This window comes from Agelaius tricolor, unplaced genomic scaffold (genome assembly GCF_023055355.1).
Source record: "Agelaius tricolor isolate 1412-34295 unplaced genomic scaffold, bAgeTri1.0.p SCAF_20, whole genome shotgun sequence".
Lineage (NCBI taxonomy): Eukaryota > Metazoa > Chordata > Aves > Passeriformes > Icteridae > Agelaius > Agelaius tricolor.
Genome location: NW_027269280.1, coordinates 3,220,130 through 3,245,525, shown reverse-complemented (window position 1 = coordinate 3,245,525; position 25,396 = coordinate 3,220,130). Strand labels below are relative to the sequence as shown.

The 25,396-nt window shown below is 48.6% G+C and overlaps 2 protein-coding genes across 11 annotated transcripts in view; both read left to right on the top strand.

The window, feature by feature from the left end:
• LOC139598561 (CAP-Gly domain-containing linker protein 1-like) overlaps nt 1-15,194 on the top strand; it is a 58,661-nt gene extending 43,467 nt beyond the window's left edge. For 6 of the 9 annotated variants that reach the window (XR_011681944.1, XR_011681942.1, XR_011681946.1 and 3 more), the window contains 9 exons: nt 109-246; nt 1,356-1,462; nt 4,028-4,151; nt 7,990-8,042; nt 10,107-10,127; nt 12,559-12,676; nt 12,918-13,077; nt 13,181-14,176; nt 14,769-14,905. Coding sequence is in view for 2 of the 9 variants with exons in the window: in XM_071445086.1 (XP_071301187.1) it covers nt 109-246; nt 1,356-1,462; nt 4,028-4,151; nt 7,990-8,042; nt 12,559-12,676; nt 12,918-13,077; nt 13,181-13,227; nt 13,936-13,941; nt 14,052-14,176; nt 14,769-14,991 (1,101 nt within the window). In the remaining 7 variants the exon portion in view is untranslated. Of the gene's footprint in view, nt 1-108; nt 247-1,355; nt 1,463-4,027; nt 4,152-7,989; nt 8,043-9,822; nt 10,006-10,106; nt 10,128-12,558; nt 12,677-12,917; nt 13,078-13,180; nt 14,177-14,768 lie in introns of those variants that run through there. The other 3 variants (XM_071445086.1, XR_011681945.1, XM_071445085.1) reach the window with 3 other exon arrangements.
• A 1,233-nt stretch (nt 15,195-16,427) lies between these two features.
• Nucleotides 16,428-25,190, top strand: VPS33A (VPS33A core subunit of CORVET and HOPS complexes). 2 transcript variants are annotated; one of them, XM_071445087.1, is made up of 13 exons: nt 16,428-16,584; nt 16,671-16,736; nt 16,816-16,943; nt 17,391-17,580; nt 18,360-18,476; nt 18,848-19,022; nt 19,698-19,891; nt 21,520-21,646; nt 21,807-21,874; nt 22,346-22,483; nt 22,862-22,999; nt 23,160-23,328; nt 23,730-25,190. In XM_071445087.1, the coding sequence occupies exons 1-13, from the start codon at nt 16,483-16,485 to the stop codon at nt 23,921-23,923; spliced, it is 1,806 nt and encodes a 601-aa protein (XP_071301188.1). In that variant the 5' UTR covers nt 16,428-16,482; the 3' UTR covers nt 23,924-25,190. The 2 variants fall into 2 exon arrangements, with proteins under 2 accessions (XP_071301188.1, XP_071301189.1); XM_071445088.1 differs by lacking the exon at nt 22,346-22,483.
• Nucleotides 25,191-25,396: the final 206 nt, after the last annotated feature.

Here is a 25,396-nt window from a genome sequence, read left to right as displayed (position 1 = left end):
GGAAGCAGCTGACAAACCACGGAGCTGTGCATGAAGTGTTGATCCTTTGCTGGCAGAGTTTCTGTTGGGAATAACTGGGGCTTTTTCCCCACCTCCCTTTATGTCCAGGTGGCCAAGCTGGCAGAAGATGTTTCCCAGGCAGTGGAGCAGGTGACCAAGGAGAAGGATGCCATTCACAAAGAGAAGATTGAAACTTTGGCCTCTCTGGAGAACTCAAGACAAACAAACCAGAAGCTGCAGAATGAAGTAATCACACTGAATGCTTATGTGTGAAAAGTCTTGCCTGCTTTGTGAGAGCAGCTGTTGAATTGTAGAGAATTGAAACAGGCAGGAGAAGATTCTGTGGTTTTCCCACTGTGAAAAATTACTGGATGAGCACAGAGTGATGGAAATGCACGTGGTTTTCTGGTCACGGTTATTTTGTATTTTGTATTTTGTGTCAGTCCGAGGTGCAGCAGTTCCCTTTGGTGTCTGTGTCCTGTCCATGTCTTCCCACCACTCTGTGCTGCTCCAGGGCCCGAGGAAGGGGAGGATGCCCTGGCCCTTGGCTGTCCAGCACTGCCAGAGCACTGGGGGTGAGCACTGGGGGTGAGCAGCTGGGCTGCCCCCACTGATTGCAGCGGGATCTGCCGGTGCAGAATTAGAATTGGTGACGTTCGTGTGGGAGGGGTTCCCTTCCTGGATTAAAAAAATCCACAGGGTCCTGCAATGCCATGAGAATGGCTGCAGATTATCTGTTATGTAATAATAAATACACTCTGTGGTGCATGAAAACAAATCAGCTCCATGAGCTGCTGGTGGGGGACCCGAGCTCAGCAAATCCGTGCCCAGCACTTTGTCCCATGCAGCAACATCTCTGCAAGGAATTCATTTCCTGGGGTGCAGGCACAGCATTCAGCCCTCCTGACTCTCAGAAAATAAGGTATGGAAAAGCAGAATTCATGAGTTATCTTAGAGGAATAGACATCAAGGGGACAGCTGGTTTTAGCAACAAGCTCTGCATTTAAAAACCAAATAATGCTCTGAGGGCTGCAGCAGTTAATGGAGGTGCCTTGGGCTTTACCTTGGGGTGTTGAGCCCACATTCCTGGGAACTGCTCTCCAGTGGGCTTGGAATTCTTTGTGCTGCTCTGTTTGAATGTAGAGGTCTTGTAACATCTGTTGTTGGACAAACACATCAGTCCAGACAGGCTGGGTCTGGGTTAATTTAGGGGCTAAAGATGTGTATATATATATATATATATATATATATATAAGATTGAAAATGGAAGAGCTCAAGCCTCCATTTGGCTGAGGGCTGTTTCCTGAGAACTGTGTGATTTCATTGATGTAATGAGGGCTTTTCTCCTCTTTAAGTTGGACATGCTTAAACAAAACAACCTGAAAAATGAAGAGGAACTTAATAAGTCAAAAGAGCTTCTAAATCTGGAGAACAAGAAAGTGGAAGAACTTAAAAAGGAATTGTAAGTATTTCACTGTTAAATCTGTTCGTTTTTGTTGGTACATTTACCTTTTTTTTTTAATTGTCTTTCAGCAACTTTCTGGTATCCTGACTTATAAAGCAGATATTGGGTCAAAATTGTTTGCCAAATGTTTGGCATGTGCAAAACTTGACATGAGAATGTTGCTACTAAATTGCTGAAGGGAATTAAAGAAATCCTTGGATAATAGTTTGAAACAATTTGTTTGTTGGAGGGTTCTGCCACCCAAGGGCACGAGATAATATTAAAATCTTTATTAGAAGAGAATTCTGATTTAATTACAAGTACACTTGGAGTTTTAGGTGGCTTTGCTCATAGAAACTTGACTCTGCTTTTATTTTTCATTGATGGCTTTGTGAAGTTTATTTTTGTGTATTTATTTCCTAAATGGTGTAAACCAAATCCTGTACATGGGATATAAAACTTGAGTTAATTGTTCTTTATTTGAGCTGCTTCATTGAAAACCAACATTTGACAATGTGTACCACTGGCCACAGACAAATGAACTGAAAGCATCTGGAACCATGAAATTTGCCCTGTGGAATCTCATTGCAGCAAAGCTGCTGCTGTGCCACAGGGAATAAAGATGCCAGTTCCTGCTGCCCTGCAGGGGCTGCACATCCCCAGCTCTCAGAGGTCTCCTGCATTAAATCACAAACCACTTTCCACCTGTGCTCCCAGGGAATTGCTTGGCTCATGGAGCTTGAGCTGGAATCTTGCTGACAGCTTAAGAGCAGCTCTGACTAATTAATATTATATTAATATTATTGGAGTTCCATCTGTCATTTTGTGACAGCTCTGTGGTGACACCAGGGCACAGGGGCCACCAGCTCCCAGAATTCAGTGTCTGGCTGTGGCTTTGGAAAACCTGCACAGACCCCTTTGAGAAAGGCAGGGTTTCCTTCCAGGAGCAACTCCTGCCTGTGCTCGTGGGAAATGACACAGGAAATGTCTGCTCTGGTCCTGGGGAGAGGCAGCAGATACTGGGCTGTAATTTGCCAGGCAGATTTTATTTATTTATATTTATAGGAGATGCTGCCTTGAAAATCTCCAGCCCCACCAGGTGTTCTCAGGACCCTGATCACTCTGAGAGGGTTAATGCTGTTATTTCTGAGATTGAATGTGGCCTGTGATCATCAGAGCTGAGACCTTGGGGACAAAGGGAAGCCTGTGTAGTTTTCAATTGATCTTTGCTGGTTGTTTTGTGTGTTGCCCTGTTTTAGTGACAGTAAGAATTAGCTTGGTGCCAGGGATTGCTGAGCAGCAGAGAGCAGAGCTCAGGGGAGCTGTGAGAGGTGAGGAGGGCAGAGGGAATGTGGTGCCCTTGGAGCAGGGGCTGGGCCAGGGCCAGGGGGTCCTTTGGGAAAGGCTGAGGGGAAGCTGCAGTGCCTGAGGCTGCTCCCAGGGCCATCCCAACAAACACGGGAGCATTTCAGGGACCCCAGTACTGCGTGTGGGGTTTTATTAACACCACAAATAATCTGTGCCTTAATGCCAGAAGCAAGAGGAGGAGGGGTTAGTGCTGCACCTCAGCAAGGAAGCAGGGCTGGAAATAGGTGAGAGCAGCTTGCTCCAGTCCAGGGGATCAGGGTGGGCATTTCCCAGGGTGAGGCCAGGTAAAAGGAACAGTTGAAAAATCAGAGTCTTATGAGATGCTGAACTAAAATCAGACTTTTGCCTAAATATGCCAACAGATCCTTGTATTTTGGAGTGCTTGAATAAGTTTCTGACGTAAGGGTTCTTCTGCTTCCCACAGTTATAAAAGTATTTTTAATATTCCAGTCAAGTCTGTAGTATTGGCGCACAGGAGTACTGCATCTCCTTTTTTAAAAAACAAAAGAGTAATAAAGATTACTATTCAGTGAAATTAAGGGTATCTTTTGTGCCTTTTAAAAGATGACAAATCTTAAAGATTTTCTGTTAGTCACTCATGTTACAGCCAGCATGCTGAATGTTTTTAAAAATTTGTTGCAAATGAATGTATTTTAAGGGAACTGTACTCATTAGTAGCAACAAAGGCTGATGAAAGCTGCAAAGCCTTTTTTCCTTCAGCTTTGGTTTTGTCTCATTTGCAGTTTTGTGTCTGTTAAAATAATGGAATAGATCAGGTTTTGCTTCCTGTGGTCCTGCACTTTTGGATGTCAGAGCTGATAGGGAGTAGTTAAATTATGTGGAGCTCAAAGCTGTTTGTCAAAAAACAAGGGTTTTTTTTGTTGCCTTTTTTTCCGAGTTTTCTTTCTTTTTTTATGCTTTTAAGCAATTCTATTTTACCTCTGGCTGCACAGTTCCCTTCAGTGAGCAGCCCAGGCTGCCAGCCCTGCTGCCCTGCACAAATCCCAGCCCGTGGGAATTCCCGAGTACCTGGAGCCCTGGCTGGGTTCACCCCGTCCCCGCGGTGTCCCCGGCGTTGTCGCGGCTGTTGCCGATGCCCAGCCCCGTGACCCCGCTGGAGTTTGGATTTTGCCGAGCTGTGAAGCCGCCTCTCTCCCCCGGTTTTCCCTCTTCTCTCCGGTTCCCATGGTAACGATGCTCTCTGTGTGCTCGCAGCGAGGCGCTCAAGCTGGCAGCGGCTCACAAGTCCCAGCAGCTCGAGGCTCTGCAGGAGGAGAACGTGAAACTGGCCGAGGAGCTGGGCAGGAGCAGGGACGAGGTCTCGAGCCACCACCACAAGGTAGAGCGGCCGCCGCGGGTGGGGGGAGCCCCGGGGAGCCCGGCTGGAAAGGAGCAGAGGTGCTGGGAGTGCTCAGGAATAGATGTGGAAGCCACCTGCACGGGGAGGTTGGAAGTGCAGGCTGACAGAAGGTTACATAACCCGGGAAGGGGACTTGGGAAGGCTTGGGAATGAGCAGAAATGAAACGTGCTTTAGCCAAGTCTATTAACAGAGAGTTGCTATTTCTGTCGGGAGTGATTTTGTTACACAACTGTGGAAATGTCCATCCACCACTAAGGAAATGTAATTCTTTAATTCTTATTCCTGCTCTCCCCACTGAAAACAAAGAGGATTTAGGATGCATTTCAGAATACTGTGTAAAACTGTTTGGCTGGACTTGTGTCTGCTCAAACTTCACACTGTGCTGCAGCCAGGCCGTGGGTCCAGGGAACAGAACCCCTGCAAGGGATTTTTCTGGTGGTACTTAATTCTTTTTACTTTTTACTGTTACATCTGAGCACGTTGTTGGAATCCTAAAATATGGGCAAGTTACTCAGCTTGTGTCAGTGGTACTTGCCAAAAGATAAAACGGATTTACAGCCCCTAATGTGGAGGGTTTAGTTCTTGTGAAGCAGTTCCAGTGACAGGCACGCTGTGAAGGAATCTGTGGAAGATTGCATCCAAAAGATCCAAAAGCAGGGATGTCAGAGACTGAGGTTTGTGTCCTGCCTTTCTGAGAGAGCTCCTGTGCAGGGAGGGGATCCTGTTCCCCGTGACAGGGCACAGACTCTTCACCCTGCAACAGGCTCAGTATTTTTAAAGCCAAGAGCTGATTTTTCCCCAAGGATCCTGTTTGGAAGTCCTGAGGATGGGTGACTGCATCCCTGGCTAGTTTGTAAATCCCTTTAGCTGCTGGCAGGAGTAATGCTCAGGCTCCTTGGTCCTCAGGAGCCTTTGGAGGGGAGGAGCAGAGTCCCAGACGTGTGGGCTCAGCACTGACTCATTCCCCATCTGAGGAGCACAGTGGGGAGGGCACATCCCAAACAGCCAGTGGGAGCTGCTCCCCACTCCCACAGGCTTTCCTAAATTATTTCAGAGTCCTTGAGGCAACCTGTTATTTTCAGGGAGAGTTGTAGCTCCAGAAGGATTGGGCAGCATTGGTCAAATCTTCCTGCATTTTGTCACCCGGAGTGGCCCCGAGGGAGGGGACCCTGAGCCATGGGCTGGCTGTGTCCCTGCACTCCCTCTGTGACCTCCCTTGTTTGCAGCTGCCCTCGGGGAGGATTCCTGCTGTGTGCACCCTGCTGGCTGTGGGTCTGTCAGCAGGGATCCCTGTCCCTGCCAGGACACACAGCTGCAGTGTGGGAATGGGGGATGCACAGGGATGCATCCAGCCCTCACAAACTGGAATTGTCTCAGCTCAGCCTGTCCTGCCCATGAGGAGATGGCTCCAAGAGCAAGGGCCTGGAGGAGCTGCTGGAGCTTGGCTGCCCAGCCCGTTTGCCTTCTTCAGCCCTTTGTGTTGCACTGTGTCCCCTCCTGGAACATGGATCTGAAGCTGGGGAATGTGGGAACACTGCCTGTTGCAGTTCCCAAACGTTGCATTTGGGCTCTGAGATCTGGTGAACAGCTCAGCCTCCCAAAATCCTGGGAGAGGCCTTTGGTATCCAACACCTCCCCTCTGCTGTCACACCATGCTCAGTGGCCACAGGCTTTGGGCTCCCTGGGTTCAGCAAAAATGTCACCACAAAGATTCCTCCAGGAGATTTTGGAGTGTCCATGGTGGCAGTGAAGGGTTTCCCACAGCAATCTGGGCAGTGGGGAGGAAAGCAGAGCACAGCAGAGCTGTGCAGGTACCTGTGAAATGCATCAGGAAGGGCACACACAGGATTGGGAATTTGGAGCTGTTGCTGTGGTAACCACATAAATTCTAACAAGTGTGTTGTCAACTGGGTTAGACAATCTGTGGCTGCTTGTGACACACTTTGCAAGTTTAATGAATTCTGTGTCATGAATGATTTATCTGGACATCTAAAGGTTAAAGTGTCTCATGCCAAAGATGCTGCTGGAGCTTATCTGTATTGATCCATTAATAATTAGCTGATTGTAATTAGTTAAAGAGTCGCATTCAGATGGATACTGAGCTTGGGGAACTTTGCTGGCCCCAGATTATTTGTTGTGGCATTTTGGGAGCCTCAGACCTGCTCAGGCATTTGGAGTTCATTGGAGAAGGTGTAAAAATACCCAGCAGCTCACCTGGCCCATCTTTTATTAACAGTGTGCAAGGTCTGCTCTGAGGGTGCTGAGTGTGACTGTAGAGAAATGCCAGTGCTGGCAGAGGACAAGGAATCCAAAAAGCCAGCAGGGAAGTGTGATGGGCAGGAGCTGAGTGCCCTCACTCAGGAAATCTCCTGGAGGAGAGGGCCTGGAACCCAGGGGTCAGACTGGGGCTCTGGAGAAGCTGCAGCTCCCTGGAGTCCCATTTCCCAGACTTGTCATATTTGTCCCTTTCTTTCAGCAGCCTGTACAGATGTCAGGAGTTCACACAGGCTGCCTCTGGGCAGGGAACCAGACAGAAACTGGGAATCAGGGGCTGCTCTGGTGCTGCTGGTGGAACTGGGTTTTGACTGAGTTTGACCTGCAGGAAAAACTGGGCCATACCCCCAGGAGTGCCTTGATGCTCTGCTCTCCCACAGTGGGCACTTGCCTTGAGAGACACATCTTGATTTGCTTTAAGAACTATTTTTAGAAAACTCTCTACACCCTTCTAGTATCTATTTTTTGTATCAATAGAGTTGTGTGATTAATCCTGGTTAATCCCAGACCTGGAGGGTTTAGCAGCACTGCAGCACAGGGAAGGAGAAGGTAACTTGTCAGGAAATGTGGAGGAGATGGCTGCTCTCAGGGAGCTGCATTTAGCTGAGAGCTGGGGGCTGGCAGACACCCTGCCTGCTCTAGGAAACGTGTTTAACACCTTCTGTGCTGAACCTCAGGATCTGCAAATGCTGAAAGAATTCCCTGTGTCGGGGACAGGAGCTGTTGTCAGGGCTCTGGGGTTGCCATTATAAATGGATGTGTTGCTGACCTTGAGGATGAACCCTGGCAGTTGTGAAATCCCCCTGGAGCCTGTGCACAGGGAGTGCTGGTACAGACAGTTCTCAGAGCAGTAATTGCTGGCTTTGGCCTTTGAATAAGAAGGAAGGAGGAGTTGGTGAAAAATAATTAATTTGCCTGAAAAAGACTTATTTTCTAAACCATTCCAGAAGATCACTTGCCCCAGTGTTTCTGTGTTGGGCCTTTCTGTTGCTTTGCATTTCCTATCCCAGTTTAGACCCAAGAACCAACAGCAATAATTTCAGCTGAAGGCTTTGCAGGTTTCAAGAGTGGCCTCACTGAGTTGCAGGTTCAGGATGTGGTAACAAACACCAGGCAGCAGCTCTGGGATCAATAATTCATTTCTGAGTAACGGGGCAGTAACAAATCCGGGGCAGTGGTGCAATGAACAGCACAGCAAACCCAGCAATTCCCCAGGGCTGGGCTGGAAGCCATGGCCAGGGACACAGAGGGTTCTTGGGGGGGCCTGGGAATGTCCTTTGGCACTGGTCTCACCTCTGCTGTGTGCACAGGACATGGAAATGCTCACAAAGCACCTCCAGGCCCTCACCAGCTGAGGTTTGGTCACTGAGCACTTTGTGTTTGGGTGCAGGTGCTGTGCCAGTACAAAATCTGCTGCTTTGAGGACCTGGGGGCTCTGCAGCCTCTCCCACGTCTCTTTTATGATAATGATGCTCTGATACATCACACCAAGGAAACAATCTGTGGTGTATTAACTGGAGTCTGTCTGTACTTGTGTTTTAGCTGGAAGAGGAGAGATCAGTACTCAATAACCAGTTATTAGAGATGAAAAAGAGGTAAGTTGTTCCTGCTGCTGTGTGTTTAACCCCACAGTCCTACAGAAATGGAACACAGAAACACTGCCAAGAGCTGTTCTTTTCTGTTGTGTCATGGTTAAAAGCACTGAGTTGTTGCACTCTTTGGATTAGAGATGGAAGCATCCACATTTGCTTTAGTTCCACACCTCCCACATTGTGGTAATTCTTATTTGCAGTGACCAGTTTAATGTTTGGTTTTAGTGTGCTCTGGAATGTTGGATTGTCCCTCAGTCTGATAAAATGTGTGTGCACAGATCTGACCCGGTGAGCTCCTGACAAATAATGGACAATACAGTGAAGCTGAGGGGGATTATCACAGGGAAAGGGAAAAGGAAGGAAAAGTTACTGAGCACTTGCTGCTCTCATGGTTTCAGGCTGTGGGTTCCTTGTGGGTGATTGCAGTTCATTCAGCACTGCTGCTCAATGCCAGGACATTTGTCCTGGGTGTCTGGGGCATCCCTTTGTAAGCTGCTGTTCAGGGAAAGGCCCCAGGTCCCCAGGGTGAGTGTCTGCAGTGCGTGCTTGGGAAGCTGATTGGCCCCTGTGCCTGGAGGGAGATGGGGCTTTCCAAAAGCAGTTCCATAAATCCTTAGAGAACAACACAGCTCCCCAGGACACCTCAGCTGTTCCAGGAAAAACAAACCAACCCTGCTGATTTCCTGGATTTATAATGGCCACAACAAAGAACAGTGAGTGGCTTTTGGGTGTTTATGCACATCCTTGGCCACTCAGTATTATCACTGTTCCCCTGCTCGTCATTCCCTGACACTCTGTTCTCTGGGGGTGGTTCCAAAGGCCAGCAGGCACATGGGGTGTTCCCCAGGGATGTCAGAGCTGGATCAGCTGAACCTCCAGCTTTAGGCAGCCCCATGAGCTGCATCACCAGCCTGTTACTGAACGTGTTTGAGAATGTTTTCAGTAGTGTAACTCCTGGAAGTCACCTGAGGAGAGGACGGAGGGAGTGGGCACCAAGTCATTCAATACTTTCAGCTGTTCTGTTTCACAGAGAACATTTTCAAAGACAAACTCTTTGTAAGTTCTACAGAGGAACGTGTGGCTCTGAAGAACTTCTCCTGTTTGACTCTGGGTGAGCTGCCTGAAATAATTCAGACAGTAATTAAATCAGTGAATTTTACCTTGACTTTACCTTCAGTTGGTTACACTGAGGTGCCCCAGTTTGTGACTGGCTTACTGACATTGCTCAGCAGTGTTGAATAAACTGCAATAGAAGAGAAAATGAGCAACAGGAAGAACCTGGCTGAGGCAAACTGCAGGCACTGGGGCTCAGAACATGTCAACATGTGGCATCAGTGCTAATGAAAAAGGTTTGGCTGAATAAAGAGCTAGTTAAGTAAAAATAATGAGAAAAGTCTCTGAATTCCCAAAATCCACAGAATTTGGTGATGGGAAGATGATAATTTCCTCCTTTTGCCTTAAGAATTCGAGCTGCTGAACAAGAGCCATCTTTGTGTTTCAATTAGGTCAAATCTCTAGGGGTGGTTTTCTCACCTTCCTTCCACCCCCAGGAATTCTCCCCCTCAGTTTTGGCACCCCCTGTGTGCAGTGCTCCAGCGGGGAGTGCCAGGAGTTTGGTGTGGATGGGTGCTGGGGGCTCTGTGTGGCTCAGCTCTGGGGTTCAGTCTGGGTTGCTGTCTGACTGTCTTTGAGCTTCGCTGTTTATGGATACTCATCTCATTCCTCTCTCTTCCCTTTCCTGCCCTTGCTTCCCTTGCTATATCTGTGTGTCTTTAATGGTAAGACTCAAGAAAGTCTATCCACGTTACAATAAATAATTTTATTTTTTTTTTAGTAAAGTTGTTGTACATATTTTGGCTGCCTTTGTCCCTTGGTGTCTTGCTTTTGTTTTGTAAAACACTCAGCTCTATATATATATATATATATATAAAAAATAAAAAAAAAGTCTATATATTTTTTACCAAAACAGAAAAGGCCCTTGGTGCAAATATTGTTCTTCCTTAAAGTATTTTGCATTTGTACTCCATGTTTCTAACATGTGGTTCTTGTTATCTTGCATTTTTAAAGCTTACCCAGTAGCACTTTAAGGTATTTGCTTCATTCTTAGAATTTCTTATTTTTGTAGTAAGGGAAGAATCTGGGTGATTTTTTTTCCTAATGCTAAATCAAAAAAAAACCCTTTCTCCCACAACTTCCACACGCTTCTCAAGAAAGTGAAACTTTAAAATGGCATTTAAATTAAAAAGTAATTTTTATTGTTTTGATTTCCCCCCTGCTGGTAAGCAGATGTTTTGAACTTGAATTGGCAGGAAAAGAGTTTAAGTTCACTAAATCAATTTTTTTTTTCAATAAAATAGTTTCCACAAGATTTTCCTTGCAAGCTCCCCCAGTGCAGTTATTTCCCATTCCCTGTGTGTGACTCCACACAGGCTCTGCCTGGAAGTGACCTGAAGTGATCCACACTTGGGGCTCAGCACCTTCCTTGGTTGGAGCTCCTCCAGGTCCAGCATTTTTGGGTCCCCCACTGGAGCAGCTCCTGGAGAGACTGTCCAGGGAAAGGAAACCCAAAGCTCCAGCACAGGGACCTTCTTCCCCTCCTGTTTTCTCTCCTCTTTTCTTCTCTCCTTTCTCTCCCCTTGTGTTCTAGCATTCGAGGCTCCTGTATTGAGTCTGTAAATATTTGATTTCTATCCTTACACCCTGTTTGCCTTTTTCAACCACCTCAGCGTTGTGCTGGTTGAAGCCGAGCCCAGCAAATGGCAAATTCACCACATTTGTGCCAAAAGCATCTGTTTGGTCCTGATCTCTCCATGAAGATCTGACCAAGTGGAAACATTGGCTGAATCACAAGCTCTTGAGCATGGGCTGAGTCACTGGGGTTCCATCTGCCCTTCCCCAGCCGCATGCACAGCTCGGGAACGCTCGGGAGAACTCTCGGGTGCAGCAGAGCTCGTGAGCAGCAACTTCCAGATGTGATTCCCAGATGTCCTCAGGGCTTTCTCCCCAGCAGATCCTGGATTTGCAGCTCTGCTCTGTCAGCAGCACCCATGCACTGGTGGCACATCCTTCCCCCAGCACCTGTGATCCATGGACAGAGCACTGAGCACCCCAGGGAGGCAGAGCCTGGGGAGCCCTGCAGGAGGACACGGAGGTGGCTCTGGGGCTCTTGAGGGCTGGGCTGGCTCAGGGCTGGCCAGGGAACCTTTCCATGCCTCTGCCCTTTTGGGTTTTATTAACACTGTAACTTGTATTTGAAGGCAAGATCACACAGTCTGCAAGTTGTTGTGTTTCCACTTCTGTTGATTCTCTCATTGTAAAAACGTACCAAACCCAAATCAAATTTTGGTTCTTGTTTGGTAGCTGCCTCAGCTTTTCTAAACCCCAGATTCTCCACTTGCTGCTTCCATTCCTGAGTACAATCTGAACAATGAAAGAACTGCATTGATTGTGCTCTCATTGTTGAGTTGCTCTCGAGCGGGTGAGATTTCCTGTGTTTCATGGTCTGGCTATCGTGGCTCTCACTAACTGTAGATACCACAGAGATGGAAACTTTGCCATTTTTGCTCGATAGCTGTCCCCTGAGCCTCCTCCCACACGGATGGGCTCTGCTCCTGATCCCTCAGGAGTGCTGGGGAGTGTAGAGCAGTTCAGAGTCCCTGCAGGAGCTCAGAGCTGATAGCAGCACTGCTGCCTGCACTGCAGAGCCAGCTCCTCTTGGAGGAGAGTTAATGGTTTGAAGTCACTTCTTTGTTGTTTTCTTTTTTAACCAAAATCTTTCAGCTTGTAAGGAAATTTGTAGCAATGCTCCTCCCATCAGAGGACAGTTACTCACTGTGTGTGTTCTGTGACCTGTCAGGAAGATCACCAGTGTGAGGGTGTCACAGCAGTGGTGCCTTAAGGCAGGAGCCTTTTATCTCTGTTAGATCCATGGAAAATATTGGGAAAACTGGATATATGTACACAGGAGAGTTGTGCCTGCTTTGGAGGATTTCTTTTTAACGCTTCTTCCATGAAGTAAAACAAATCCCATGTGGTTTCTCCATGTGCAGGAAATGATGATGTCACTGAAATTAGTGAGGACCAGCTGATATTTCCAGCCTCATCCATGCTTTGCATGACAACTTGTTCAATGAGCTTTGCATGCCTGTTTTGTTGCTTGTTAGTAATTTTCAAGAAGTAACAAAACTCTCAAGTTAGGTTTTGTGGAACATTGTGCAACATGTTTGTTTATCCTGTATCTCCCCAGTCTGTTAACTTGCTCCTTTAAATTCAAATGGATACGGTGCTATGCAGATTCTGGCATGTACTACCTAGGTAAAGTTTTTGCTTTGTTTCCACAGTTGTAACACCTGAAATGCCTGTACATATATAAAACTTTAGTCAAGTAGTAAATTGTAATTTGTTTTTTAAGAAGCATTTCTTACAGTAGTTTAATACTTGAAATTAAATGAAATTACTTTAGGCCACCACAGTTACCCATTCATTAGATGACTTGTGGTTTTACTTGGTTTTCTTTTAGAGAATCGACTTTAAAAAAAGAAATTGATGAAGAGAGAGCATCTTTACAGAAATCCATCAATGTCACTAGTGCCTTGATCACACAAAAAGATGAGGAACTGGAAAAACTCAGGCATGAGGTAAATGAGGAATGGATGATTCCTAATTTCAGTTCAGTTGCGGCCAGAGGCTTTGTGTGCTGGCTGATAATTTTTCTTTCACGTGGCATAGTTAAACCTTGGCATCTTCAGCTGCCTGTGCTGAGCCAGGTGACTCCTGGCAGGTGCTTTTGTGGCTGTTCAGCCCTTGCTTTAAGGGCCCTGGCCTTGGTGCTCTGGCTTGGTGCTGGAAGGTCCAAGTGTTGTCAAACAACTCTTCCAGATCACGGTGCTCCGCGGAGAAAACGCTTCTGCAAAAACGCTGCAGTCAGTGGTGAAGTCACTGGAGTCTGACAAACTGAAACTTGAGGAAAAGGTGAAGAACTTGGAGCAGAAACTCAAGGAAAGCAACGAGCAGCCTTTGACTGTAATGAGCCCCTCAGGTAAAGCGAGAGCCACTCCAGTGGCTGTGCCCTCAGAGCCTGTGACATTATTTCTGACTGAGCCATGGTCACATTGTGCCTTCTCTGGTGTTTTCCTTTAAAGGTGACGCTGCTACTCTGCTTCAGGAGGAAATTGCAAGAGAGAAGCAGGTATTGGATGTGCACATGAGCATGCTGAACCAGCAGTGGGGCTGTAGGAGAGGGGGTTATTCCAAAGGCAGTCCTTACTGGGCTTTAATGGGCAGATTTATCTTGTAGCTCCTCAGCTTCCAAAGGGAAATGTCAGTGACAGTAAATACTAAATCAAGTGATGAGTGATACTGGAGAAACAAGGGAATGTGAGGAACAAACAGGAAATGAGGGTGGCAAGTTGTGCCCTGCAGCCCAGCAGAGCACTCACTGCTCCTTGGCATTCCCAAAGCTTTCTTGGATGTGCCTGAGGAAAAGCTGTGGCCCAGCTGAAGCTGGTGCTTGCCAGCTTGGAGAAATGGGCTCCTGGGTACCTCTAAGCTCTGCAGTTCTTCCTAACTGCAGAACTGGACTCAGAACAAGGGTTGGCAGCAATGGAGAAGGAAGGTGCTCAGCTGGCACAGGAAGATGGGATTTGGAGTAGGACAGTCACAGTGACCTCAGGGGCCTGTGCCAAGAACTGCCTGGAAAATATGGTTGGAATAGAATCACCTGCTGCTCATGCTAAAGCCTTTGTTACATCATGAATGTCAGGCACAGTGATTAAAAAATGCCCTTCCCAGTTGTGCAGCCACCAGAGCTGTCATGAATATACACTAACCACCAATCTTTCTCTGCTTTTCTGCTTCCCTGGATTCACCTGCTGATGGCAACCCTTCCTTCCACCAGGGCGAGGTTGGTCCCACTTCTTCCCTCCCCTGTTAATTTCCCAAGTGTTCCTTGGTCACTTGGGGGAGGTGCCATCCCCCTGCCCCTCTGACTGTCCTTGTCCTTGGCTCTCCTAGATCGACTTCCTGAATTCAGTGATAGTGGATCTTCAAAGGAGAAATGAAGAATTGAACTTGAAGATACAAAGAATGTGTGAAGCAGCCCTCAATGGCAACGAAGAGGAGATAAATAACTATGACAGGTACAAATCCTAAAGGAAACCTTGGCTCTTGTCTTGGGAACTGTTGGTGGAGCTGCTTGGCAGCTGCACAATGCTCCAGCCTGATCTCAGCTGTCAGGAGGGACAGACAGAGCTTTCCCTGAGTTCAGTGGTTGAATCCAGGGTTCTCTTTACACTGTGGTGACACTGGGGGTGCAGGTGGTGCTCTGTAGTTATCAGTCCCAAACACTGATGTATGGTCACATGTCTGTTGTATGACTTGGTGAACCTGGCCCTTTCCAAGTGCAGAAGAATCTTTGGTCCCATGAGGCTTTAGCTGTGTTGGGATGGGAAAAACCAATCCAGATAAATACAACTAAAACCTATTTGATGTGTCATAACTTCAGCTCTCTTAAGGGAAAAGAGAAACTCTTTTACATGTGTTTCTTTTAAATGTCTCCGTGCAAATACTTGCACAAACAGCATCTTGTTCAGTAAATATTAGAGTGTAGGGGTTGGTGGGGGCACTGCAGGGTGGTGGAGAAGGGTTTGTATCTATTTTTGGAGGAGCTCAGTGGCGCTTCCTGAGTCTCAGTAAGCACGAGCTCCTGTGTGACTGGTGCCGCTCTTGCAGTGAGGAGGAGAGCCTGTCCAAGAAGAAGCCGCGTCTCTTCTGCGACATCTGCGGCTGCTTCGACCTGCACGACACCGAGGACTGCCCGACGCAGGCGCAGGCGCTGGAGGAGCCGCCGCACTCGGCGCACCACGGCAGCCGGCGGGAGGAGCGGCCCTACTGCGACACCTGCGAGGTGTTCGGCCACTGGACGGCCGACTGCAACGACGACGAGACCTTCTGAGGGGGGACAGCGCCCCCGAGCTCCGCACCACCAGCAGCCGCCGCCTGTGCTGAATGTCAGGACAAGGGACAGTGACCCCGCTCCCCTGCCCGCCCGCTCCGGAGTCCCTACAAGCATAAATATTTTGATCTTCCACTAATAAATACCCCCTGTCCCTTTTTAACAAACTTCAGTGAAAGATAAATAAATGATTTAACAAGTGACTTTATGCTGTTTCTTCCCAGGTTCTGGGTTTGTCCTGCCCTTAACAGGAAACGCCCCTGTGCTGTTGGATCTATTGGTGGGAAAACATGTATAGGAACGAAGCACTAGAGTTATATTAAAGCTTATTTAAATACCTTAAAAATATGCTGTTAATTTTCATATTTGCACTAAACCATTTTAAGGCTGAATTTGTACATTTAGATTTTTAAGCTTTTTTTTGACACTGGACTGAGTTGAGAAATATTTCATCTTTATTTTCATTTACTCCTTTGATTGCAATGTCGCTCGGTGCCGTGAGCTCTGGGTTGTGGTTTGGTGTGAAATGTGGAAGTGACGCAGGTAAGGAGCTGCTGGGGGTTTTGGAAACCTGTATGCTGTGCACACCTGTGCACACCTGGAACAGTTTGTGGGCCATCCCTGTTTTGCATTCTTTCAGCTTCTATATAGTGAGTGTGGTGTGTGTGTATATATGCATATATATAATAAAGTTATATTTTGGAAAAAAAAAAAAAGTGTTTTCTTTTCTGCATTTTCATTCAGAGTGTGAAGGGTTCTGCATTGGGACAGATGTGCCCAAGGGCTGCACTGGAAATCACAGAATCTATCAACTGGGAAGAGACCAAATCTGTGATTCAACACTACCTTGTCAACATGCCCAGGGTACTACTGAGTGCCACATCCAATCCTCATTTAATTATCTCCAGGGACAGGGACTCCACTGCCTCCCTGGGCAATATTTAATCACTCTTGCAGTGAAGATTCCTCCTGATGTCCAACCTGAACCCCTTCTGGTGCAGCTTTAGGCCATCCCCTGCCCCTGTTCCCTGCGAGCAGAGCCCGACCCCCCCACCTGGAGTTGTGCAGAGTCAAGGGGCCCCCTGAGCCTCCTTTTCTCCAGGCTGAGCCCCTTCCCAGCTCCCTCAGCCTCTCCTGGGGCTCCAGCCCCTTCCCAGCTCCGTTTCCTGCCCTGGACACGCTCCAGCCCCTCACTATCCTGCACACGGGGCTCCAGGTGCGGCCTCAGCAGTGCCCAGCGCAGGGGGGAAGCAGTTCCCTGGTGCGGCCGGTCACAGACCCGGGTGCAGCCCGGTGCCAGCGGCCACACACATGGTCACACATGACACACACACATGGTCACACATGACACACACATGGTCACACATGACGCATACATGGTCACACATGACGCATGACCGTTCCCGGCCGTGGCCCTGCCGCTCGCGGCCCCGCCCCTCGCTCTGTGCGGCTGCGCGGCCCCGCCCCGCGGTCACGCGCGGCGGGGCGGCCATGGCGGCGCACCTGAGTTCGGGCCGGGTGAACCTGACGGCGCTGCGCGAGGCGGGGCGGCGTGAGCTGCGCGAGTTCCTGGACAAGTGCGCGGGCTCCAAGGTGGGCACGGCGGGGCCGGGGATCGGCGGGGCCGGGGGGTCCCGTGTGTGGCGGGGCCGCTCTGATCCCGCCGTCCCTTCCCGCAGGCCATCGTGTGGGACGAGTACCTGACCGGCCCCTTCGGGCTCATCGCGCAGTACTCGCTGCTCAAGGTAAGCGCCGCGGGGGCCGGGGGCAGGCGGCCGGGCCCCGGCGCTCCCGCACTCGGCTGACGGCCGTGCCTCCGCGCAGGAGCATGAGGTGGAGAAGATGTTCACGCTCAAGCCGGGCCGGCTGCCCCCGGCCGACGTCAAGAACATCATCTTCTTCGTCAGGCCCAAGCTGGAGCTGATGGACATCATCACGGACAACGTGCTTAGGTACGGCGGGCAGGGCAGGGCAGGGCGGCCGTGAGGAGGGGACAGGCGTGGCCCGAGTCACCGTGTGCTTTGTTACACCTGTGCAGGGAACGAGAGCGATGTGCAGACACCAAACCGCAGCACAGCCACTCTGCGGCTTAAGTGGGCAGGGGGGCTTCACCTTGGCTGGGATGCAGAGGGCGCGTTCCTCCCTGCGAGGACGTACACTCCTTCTAATTAGCTGGAATGAGCCTTGCTTGGATTGCTGTGCCTTTTGGGAGCTGCGGGACAGCCACATCCCCCTGCCCTGGTGTCGAGAGCTGTGGCTGCACAGGGTTGAACACTGACACATCCAGGAGTCAGCAATGGCCCAGTGCAGCGTTCCTGTTTTGTGTGACTCCAGTGCCCCCTGCCCGTGCTCTGTGCTGCTCCGTGTGCAGCGAGTGACCGAGTGCTCTGCTCCTGCAGGGAAGACAGAGGCCGCTCTCCGCAGAGGGATTTCCACATCCTGTTCGTGCCGCGCCGCAGCCTCCTGTGCGAGCAGTGGCTGAAGGAGCAGGGCGTGCTGGGCTCCTTCATCCACCGCGAGCAGTACAGCCTGGACCTGATCCCCTTCGACGGGGACCTGCTCTCCATGGAGTCCGAGAGCGCCTTCAAGGTGCGCGCTCACCTCTCCTCGAGGGAGGGCAGATTGTGGTTTTGTGCTGGATGTTGGTGCTGGTGCAGCAGCTCCCAGAGGGTTTGTGAGTGACCTGCACAGCAAGGAAAGGCCTTGCAGAGCAAACCTGGCTTGATCCTGAAGCCTGAACTTCCCTGTGTGTTTTCACACTAAATGCTGAAGGAACCGTCACTACACCGAGCTGCACCCCAGTTCCTGCAGCTTCAGCTGCCGGTGTTACTGTCACAAATGGAGCATTCCTGAGGATTGAAGCGCTCAGTTGTCACACGGAGCCAGCACAGTTTGTGTTCCTGCACAGCCAGGGAGCTGTGTGATGGTTCTCACTGCACTGAGCATTAACAGCTGTCACATCCCAGCTGCATGTCCTGCATTCCCAGAGTGTTGCATCCAAGGACAGGACAGTTTGGCAGTTTCTTGGCCCTCTCTGTCCTATGTGTATCCTTATGTGGCAGGGCTTGCAGCTGTAATGAGGTGTTGGGTGCTCTGATTGGCCTAATTAGCAGGAGAAGGTCCTTCCAGTCACTTTCTTCTACTCCATCAAACTGGATTTGTGTCTGGAGTTCAAAAATAGTAGAGTCTAGTGATCAAAAAAATTATTTGATGTAATGACAGCACAGGTAATAAGGTCCATATATGTAAACAGCCATAGTTTGTCCCCAGGCTGTGTCTCCTCTGAACTGTTCACATGGACCCTGCTCTGCTGTGGAAGCATCTGTATTGGATTGACATCTCCCATCAGAATCCCTCTTGTTCTTTAGGAATGTTACCTGGAGAGTGACCAGACCAGTCTGTACCATGCAGCAAAGGGGCTGATGACCCTGCAGGCTCTCTACGGAACCATCCCACAGATTTTTGGGAAGGGCGATTGTGCTCGGGTGAGGCTGAACAAATGCATCTTGTTCTTTGAAACTGCCTTAAGGATTCTTTGGTTAAATGCACCTCTGGGTTTTTTTAATCCAGCCAGGACACACATCCTTTCTGCTTCTCTCTGATTACCCATGGTTTAATTGGTATTTTTTGTGGTGAGGGAGCAGCTTGAGGTGAATGCAGTGCTTTGGTCATCATTGTCTTGCTGAGCTGCAGAGAGCAGCAGAGAAGGACTTGTGTTTTCTCAGTGTCTCCTGCCCCATCCATCCGCCAGTCTGTACCTCCTGCCGCCCCCTTCCTTTACCTGCATGTGCCTGCAGAGGTCACATCCATCTGCTCTGGCCTGCACTCTAACCAGAGCAATGTGACTTCCTTGCAGCACGTGGCCAACATGATGATCAGGATGAAGCGGGAGTTCCCTGGGAGCCAGAATTCCATATTTCCTGTCTTTGATACCCTCCTGCTGCTGGACCGCAACGTGGACCTGCTGACGCCGCTGGCCACGCAGCTGACGTACGAGGGGCTGATCGATGAGATCTATGGCATCCAGAACAGTGAGTCCTGTGGGGAAGGAGCAGCTGGGGCAGGCTGCAGTGTCTGGGGTGGGTTTGGGCTTCACTAAATGTGATGTGGGAGCAGCTCAGCTGAAATCAGTGTGGGGGTTGTTCAGTCCCAAGCTGGAGCCCATCAGGATCCACTCTGGCTCTTTTTGCTTGGCTAGGGGAGCCAAGTACAGTCCATGGTTACTGAAAGGCACCTTTTGGCTGTTGGCTGGGTGCAGGCACAGTGACAGAGCAGGGAGTGTGTGAGTGGGAATGTTAAATGTGCCTTCAGCATCCATCCTGCCTGGATCACGTGCCACACTGAGGGGACAGGGACAGTTTGTGAAATGCCATTTTCAGAACGCTGTCCTGCTCCTCAGGGGGTAAGAAAACTCCAGGGAGGCATTTATGGGCTGTAATCCCTCCTGCTGGAATGGACTGGCTGCTGGGCTGCCTCCAAGCCTCACTGAAAGCAGGGCAGCTGGCACTTGGGTTCTGATGTTTGTGTAGGTCCCTGGCTGAGTGCAGGCAGACTCTCCTGCATTAACACACAGTGGTTTGAGTGTTAGTATTGCTTTGCTCCTCAGAGCTCTTTCCAGCTCTGAGGGGGACACATTTCCACAGCCTGCTGATCTTAACTTCTGCTGATGGAGTTCCAGTCCTTACAAGGGTTATTTTCATTTGTAGCTTATGTGAAACTCCCTCCTGAGAAGTTTGCCCCGAAGAAGCAGGGGGAGGGTGGCAAAGATCTCCCCACAGAACCCAAGAAGCTCCAGCTGAACTCTGCAGAAGAGCTTTATGCCGAAATCCGAGACAAGAACTTCAACGCTGTGGGGTCGGTGCTGAGCAAGAAAGCCAAGATCATTTCAGCAGCCTTTGAGGTGAGGCCTGTGTTCTGCAGTGCATCAGATAATTGACAGTCTGTGTTCAGCAGGGCTGGGACTGGCAGCTCAAGCTGCTCCCACACAGTAATCCCCCAGCCAGAGAAAAACAGGAAGCTGTTCCAGTCTGTTCCCCTGCCCTGAGGTGAGGTCAGCTCCACTTGGACTGTTCTGAGTAGATCAGGACACCTTTTAGTAAGCCTGTAGTAATGTGGTTCCTCATTTCTCCCCACACCTCTGTTCTGGTGCTTTCCCTCTGCTCAGAGCTTTCCTAATCCAGCCTTGTGCTGTGTGAGCCCACAGATCCCCTAACAGGAATTGTTCTCTTCAGTCTGCAGGAGTCAGGTGCTGCTTCCCTCTGCAAGAAGCCAAAGGTGATTTTTAGTGTGCTGATCAATTCCAATTGGCTGCTCTTGTTACCTGTTCATTGAAAGGTGTTTTTCCCTTCAGGATGCAGAGAAAAAGCTCTAAGCAATAAAACACCAGAATGTACTTTCACAGAGTATATGGCTGGCATCAGAACCAACAGAAATGTGCAAAAGTCAGTTGTCATGCAGGAGGTTTGAGCTGTAAATGCATGCTTGTCACAGACAGATCTGGAGAGCTGTGTGGGGCATGTTTGTGGTTTTGTTGAAAACATCCTGTTGATGATTCATAAACTGAGATTCTATATCTTATTTTTCTGATCTCGTGGGGACTCTCAAGAGAACTTGTTCACTCTTTGATTGTATTTCCTTGGTGGGGCTTTTTTGGCTTAACCTCTGCCACATGTAAAATGAGGTGGTGGTACTTTAACTGAAATACTGAGTGCTCAGCCTCATTCCCCAGTGCAGCTCTGCTTCTGCACTATTAGTGCTGGAGGTGCTAAAGATGGATTGTTCATACTGCTTGTTAAAAAAGAGAATTCTAAGAAATTGTCAGCAGTAATAGGTGATAATGAAACAGCAGCATATTGGCAGCAGAGGACTTCTTCAGTCACAGGCTCCATCATGACTCTCCTGCCTGCACTTGCCCATTTAAATCCTTCACATATGAGTCAAATTATTACTATTTTTATTCCAAGTTGCTGCAAGAGGCAAGTAGCCCAAATGCAGTGCAGGCCTCTGGAGCTGAACTCTGCATGGTGCTTCAGCACATCCTGCCCCAAAACCTGGCACGTTGTTGCCACCAAGTAGAGTGAATGGCAGACCCTGCCAAGCCAATTCCTCTGCACCTTTCACTCCTGCTCCAAGGGGAGACGTTCCCCAGCTCTGACAGCATTGGCCTAGAGCTCCCTGTCAGCCAGCAAAGTAATTCCTCTTTGTGTGAAAAAGGGAGTTTGCCCTGGTAGGGAAATTGAGGAGCAGCTAGTGCTGGCTGGAGTCAGACAAATATGGATAAAATGATTTACTACACTGGGATAATGGAAAATAACAGTCTAATGATCCTGCTGTATTACGAGCTGCCTCTGCCCATGATCCAAGTGCTGTTACAGGTAATGCTGTGACTTCAGTGTAAGCATCTTTGTCTAAAAGGCTGCGTAGCTCTAACTCCCTGCAGGGAGTGCAGGAACAATTCTTCATGATCAAATGATCTGTTTGGTGTTACCAACATGAACAAGGCCTAACCCAAGTGATGGATTTCCTCAGGAAAGGCACCATGCCAAGACTGTTGGAGAGATTAAGCAGTTTGTGTCCCAGCTGCCTCACATGCAGGCGGCGAGGAGCTCGCTGGCCAACCACACCTCCATCGCAGAGCTCATCAAAGACATCACCAGTGAGTAGAAGCCTTTAAATCCAGCAGGATGCCAGATAGGTTATCACCCAAGCCTGGCAAAAACTGGCTTTGCACCGTCCAGTGCATCTCTGCTGAAATGTTAATTGTAAAACATAAGCTGTCAGTTGCTCTTGTATTGATTTTCATTCTTTTCCCAAAGCATCTGAAGATTTCTTTGATAATTTAACAGTGGAGCAAGAGTTCATGTCTGGAATAGACACAGACAAGGTAAGCAGATAATGGCAATTAGCCACTCTTACATCTTCAAAAAACTTTCTTTTTCCGTTCACTTTTTTCTGGTTTTTTTGTTTTGTTTTGCTTTTTTTGAGAGAGGAAACATCTGATCTAGATGATGTCCAGTGAAATGGATCTCTGAGTTACCTCTCACTGCCTGTGCACAGCTGGGGTGCCTGACCTGTCCAGGGGCACCCCATGCTCTGAGGGATCAGTGGAACATAGAAGATGATTAATAAGAATTTTTCAGTGCAACATCTGGCTACTGAGTGAGGGACTGCTCTGGGGAGAGCCCAGGTGGAACCAGAGCTGGGTCACTTTTTCAGATGGTCCTGAGCTGCCTGGAGAGCAGCTGCTCCTCTTTCTTGCTGTTTTGGAGAACCACGCAAACCAGATCTTTATTTCCAGGTCTGATGGGCACTTTAAAAATTCTTTAAATAATCACTTATGTATTTTATTTCATAGGTTAACAATTATATTGAAGACTGCATAGCTCAGAAACATCCATTAATCAAGATCTTGCGTCTCGTCTGCTTGCAATCCGTGTGCAATAGTGGGCTGAAGCAGAAGGTTCTGGACCATTACAAAAGAGAGATTCTCCAGGTTAGGCTCTAACATTTGGAGGAATAAATTCCTGAGAAAATCCACATCAAATCTTCAGCTCTACACTTCAATTCTAGACAGACACATCTTACACCTGAATAACGTGCACAGAGGGAGCACTGGGTTTCTGTTTGGGCAGATACTTGGGAGGTGCTTTTGTGTGTTACAACATGTAGATACAGAGGTTTATATCACTTTTTACTAATATTATTTCAACACTCTAAATTGGATATACTCTACAGAGATCTTAACCAAAAAGCTTTTTTAAAACAAACATCTTTTTTAAACAAACATCTTTGCTGGCTTTTTTTTTTCCTGTTTTAGACACTGGTCATGGGTTATTGCCATAGTATTAAAGGTTATTTCTTCATATTACAGACTTATGGCTATGAACATATATTGACCTTAAACAACCTGGAAAAGGCTGGACTCCTGAAACCCCAGACAGGTGGCAGGAATAACTACCCAACAATCAGGAAAACGCTGCGCCTGTGGATGGACGATGTTAATGAGCAGGTAAATGGGCGCCTCAGCAGCACGCATTACCTCTAACTATAGAATTATATGCAGCAGGAAAACCTCCTTTTTTATTTAATGCTTCTGATTTCCTTGAGGCTGTTTTGCAGCATGAGGTAGCACTGACCTGCTGTCCCCTGCCTCTGTCTGTGTCCCCCAGAACCCCAATGACATCTCGTACGTGTACAGCGGCTACGCCCCGCTGAGCGTGCGCCTGGCGCAGCTGCTGGCCCGGCCGGGCTGGCGCAGCATCGAGGAGGTTCTGAAGATGCTGCCAGGGCCCCACTTCGAGGAGAGGCAGCAGCTCCCCACTGGCCTGCAGAAAAAGCGTAAGTTTGGGTTTGTTTTCCTGTGCTTTACAGGAAAATATGTCTGTCTGTCTGTCTGAGCAGGGAGTGAGGCAAACTGAAATCAGGGCAGGCAGAGTCCAGGTCTCTCTGTCAGCCCCCTGTCCCACAGCAGTGTTAGATTGACCTAACTCTCCTTTGACAAATGGTTTAACTTCTCATCAGAGTACTAAAATAAACCCTAAACTTACACTGTGATGCTAATAAATAATGTTATTGCAAGAGGGTCAGCATCAGTCTCAAACAGAAACATCCTGGGAGCAGACTGTGGATTTCTATGTCCCAGCCTCTAATTCAGGTCATTTGAGTTTGAGTGACAGTTGATGCAGGGGAGCTGTGAAAATCAAACCAAGCCAACCTGGACCTTTTCTGTGGAGCCACAGGTCAGCACGGTGAGAACAGAGTGACCCTGGTGTTCTTCCTGGGCGGGGTCACGTACGCAGAAATCGCCGCGCTGAGGTTCCTGTCGCAGATGGAGGATGGGGGCACAGAGTACATCATTGCCACTACAAAACTGATCAACGGCACAACCTGGATCAAATCCTTGATGGAGAAACTGGAGCCTGCCCCTTTCTAGGGTGTGTGGTGAGAGACAGTGCATGTGAGAGGCCCTGTGTGACACAGCTGGCACAGCTGCTCTGTTGGAGAAGTGCGGCAGTGAAGGGAGCTCTCCTGGGACCAGCTCATGACCCTCATCCCTTCTGCACTTGTGTTCCAGCTGTCTGTGGAACTGCCAAGGAAACCAGCAGGGTTGGAAGGCATTAATGATAAACAGTGGGGAAGAGAGAGATCCCTGCTCATGGTCTGACCTGGCAGCCAAGGCCTGGGGCAGCAGGAATGGGCCCTGGTCCTTCTCTGTGGCAAATTGCTGCTTTTTTTTCTTTCAGTTTAGCTTTGGTGGGAGATGTGATTTCTGCTTTTACCCTGCTAAGGTGCTGAGGAGGCAGGATGTTCTCTATTCCTGACTTCATAGCAGTGTTCCCAGACTGTTTGTCTCTCTCTGGTGCCTGATCCATTCCATGGGTGCATTGGCTGTGTCAGTCAGAGATCTGTGCACAGCTGTGCCTGTGATCCTCGAGCCTTTTCCTTCACTTGTCCCCTGAAGGGATCACTGTGAGGTGACTCCTTTGTCCTGGGTACACCCACCTGACTCTGGAAAGCTCCTCCAGAGTATGAATGACATCAGTGTGTCCTGAGTTTATGGCTGAAGACACACAAACACTCCCTGTGTGGGGGCCAAAAATAGCAAGAGCAGGGACCCAGTAAACAGTGGGTTCTAAACAGACACTTTCTTCACCTCCTGTTCAGGTTATAAACTGTGGTACTTGCTGTCACAAGCTGTTGTAGAGCTCAAACTTGTAAAATGGAATTTTCCACGGGCCTGGTGGCTGGGCCCTTTGTGCAAGAGGCAGCTCCTGGCTGCAGAGGGCAAGGCAGAGCAGGGCCTGTGGTGGTGCCTGTGCTGGGCACTGTCGGTGTCCTCACAGCCACTGGGGACTCTTCCACACTGCAGTTCACTCTTAAACACAACTAAAAAAAAGCCCACTCCTCACCTTAAATCACTCTCTTAGCAAACATTACTGCCTTAGTTATCATGTATAATATGGCCCAATAAATCCCTCAGTTTTTCCAAGTTGTCACAGTTGTGACTGTGGGTTTTGATCTGTTTTATTTTCTAAGACTGAAGTCCACCAAGTCAGACCCTCCATGGAGCCCCTCTCTCTGTTTAACTCCAGCTGACTTATTAAATGACATTAAATAAAGATGTATTTAATCTTTGTTTGGAAGTGTTTGCACTCTCTCTTTCTCTAGAATACAAAAATAAAATAAAACTCTGCACTGTAGTAGCTGTGTCCATGTCTCCCTGTCCCAGGATAAATGGATAACTGAGTTACTTAAGTTGAAACTCTTTTTCTAACACCCAGGTGTTTTTTAATGAAGGCTCACATAAAATTTAATTTTGTTCTGCCACCTGTAATACTACATTAGAAGTGGAATTTCTGGACTTTTGAAGAAAAATAAATTTCAGTCAGTGGAGACCTCCTTTTTC

Excerpts from the sequence above, each read along its gene's own strand:
- VPS33A (XM_071445087.1), top strand. The coding sequence starts at position 16,483 with ATGGCGGCGCACCTGAGTTCGGGCCGGGTGAACCTGACGGCGCTGCGC. Across the intron at positions 16,737-16,815 it reads CGCAGTACTCGCTGCTCAAG|GAGCATGAGGTGGAGAAGAT; the intron begins GTAAGCGCCGCG and ends GCCTCCGCGCAG. Across the intron at positions 21,875-22,345 it reads CTGGAATAGACACAGACAAG|GTTAACAATTATATTGAAGA; the intron begins GTAAGCAGATAA and ends TTTATTTCATAG.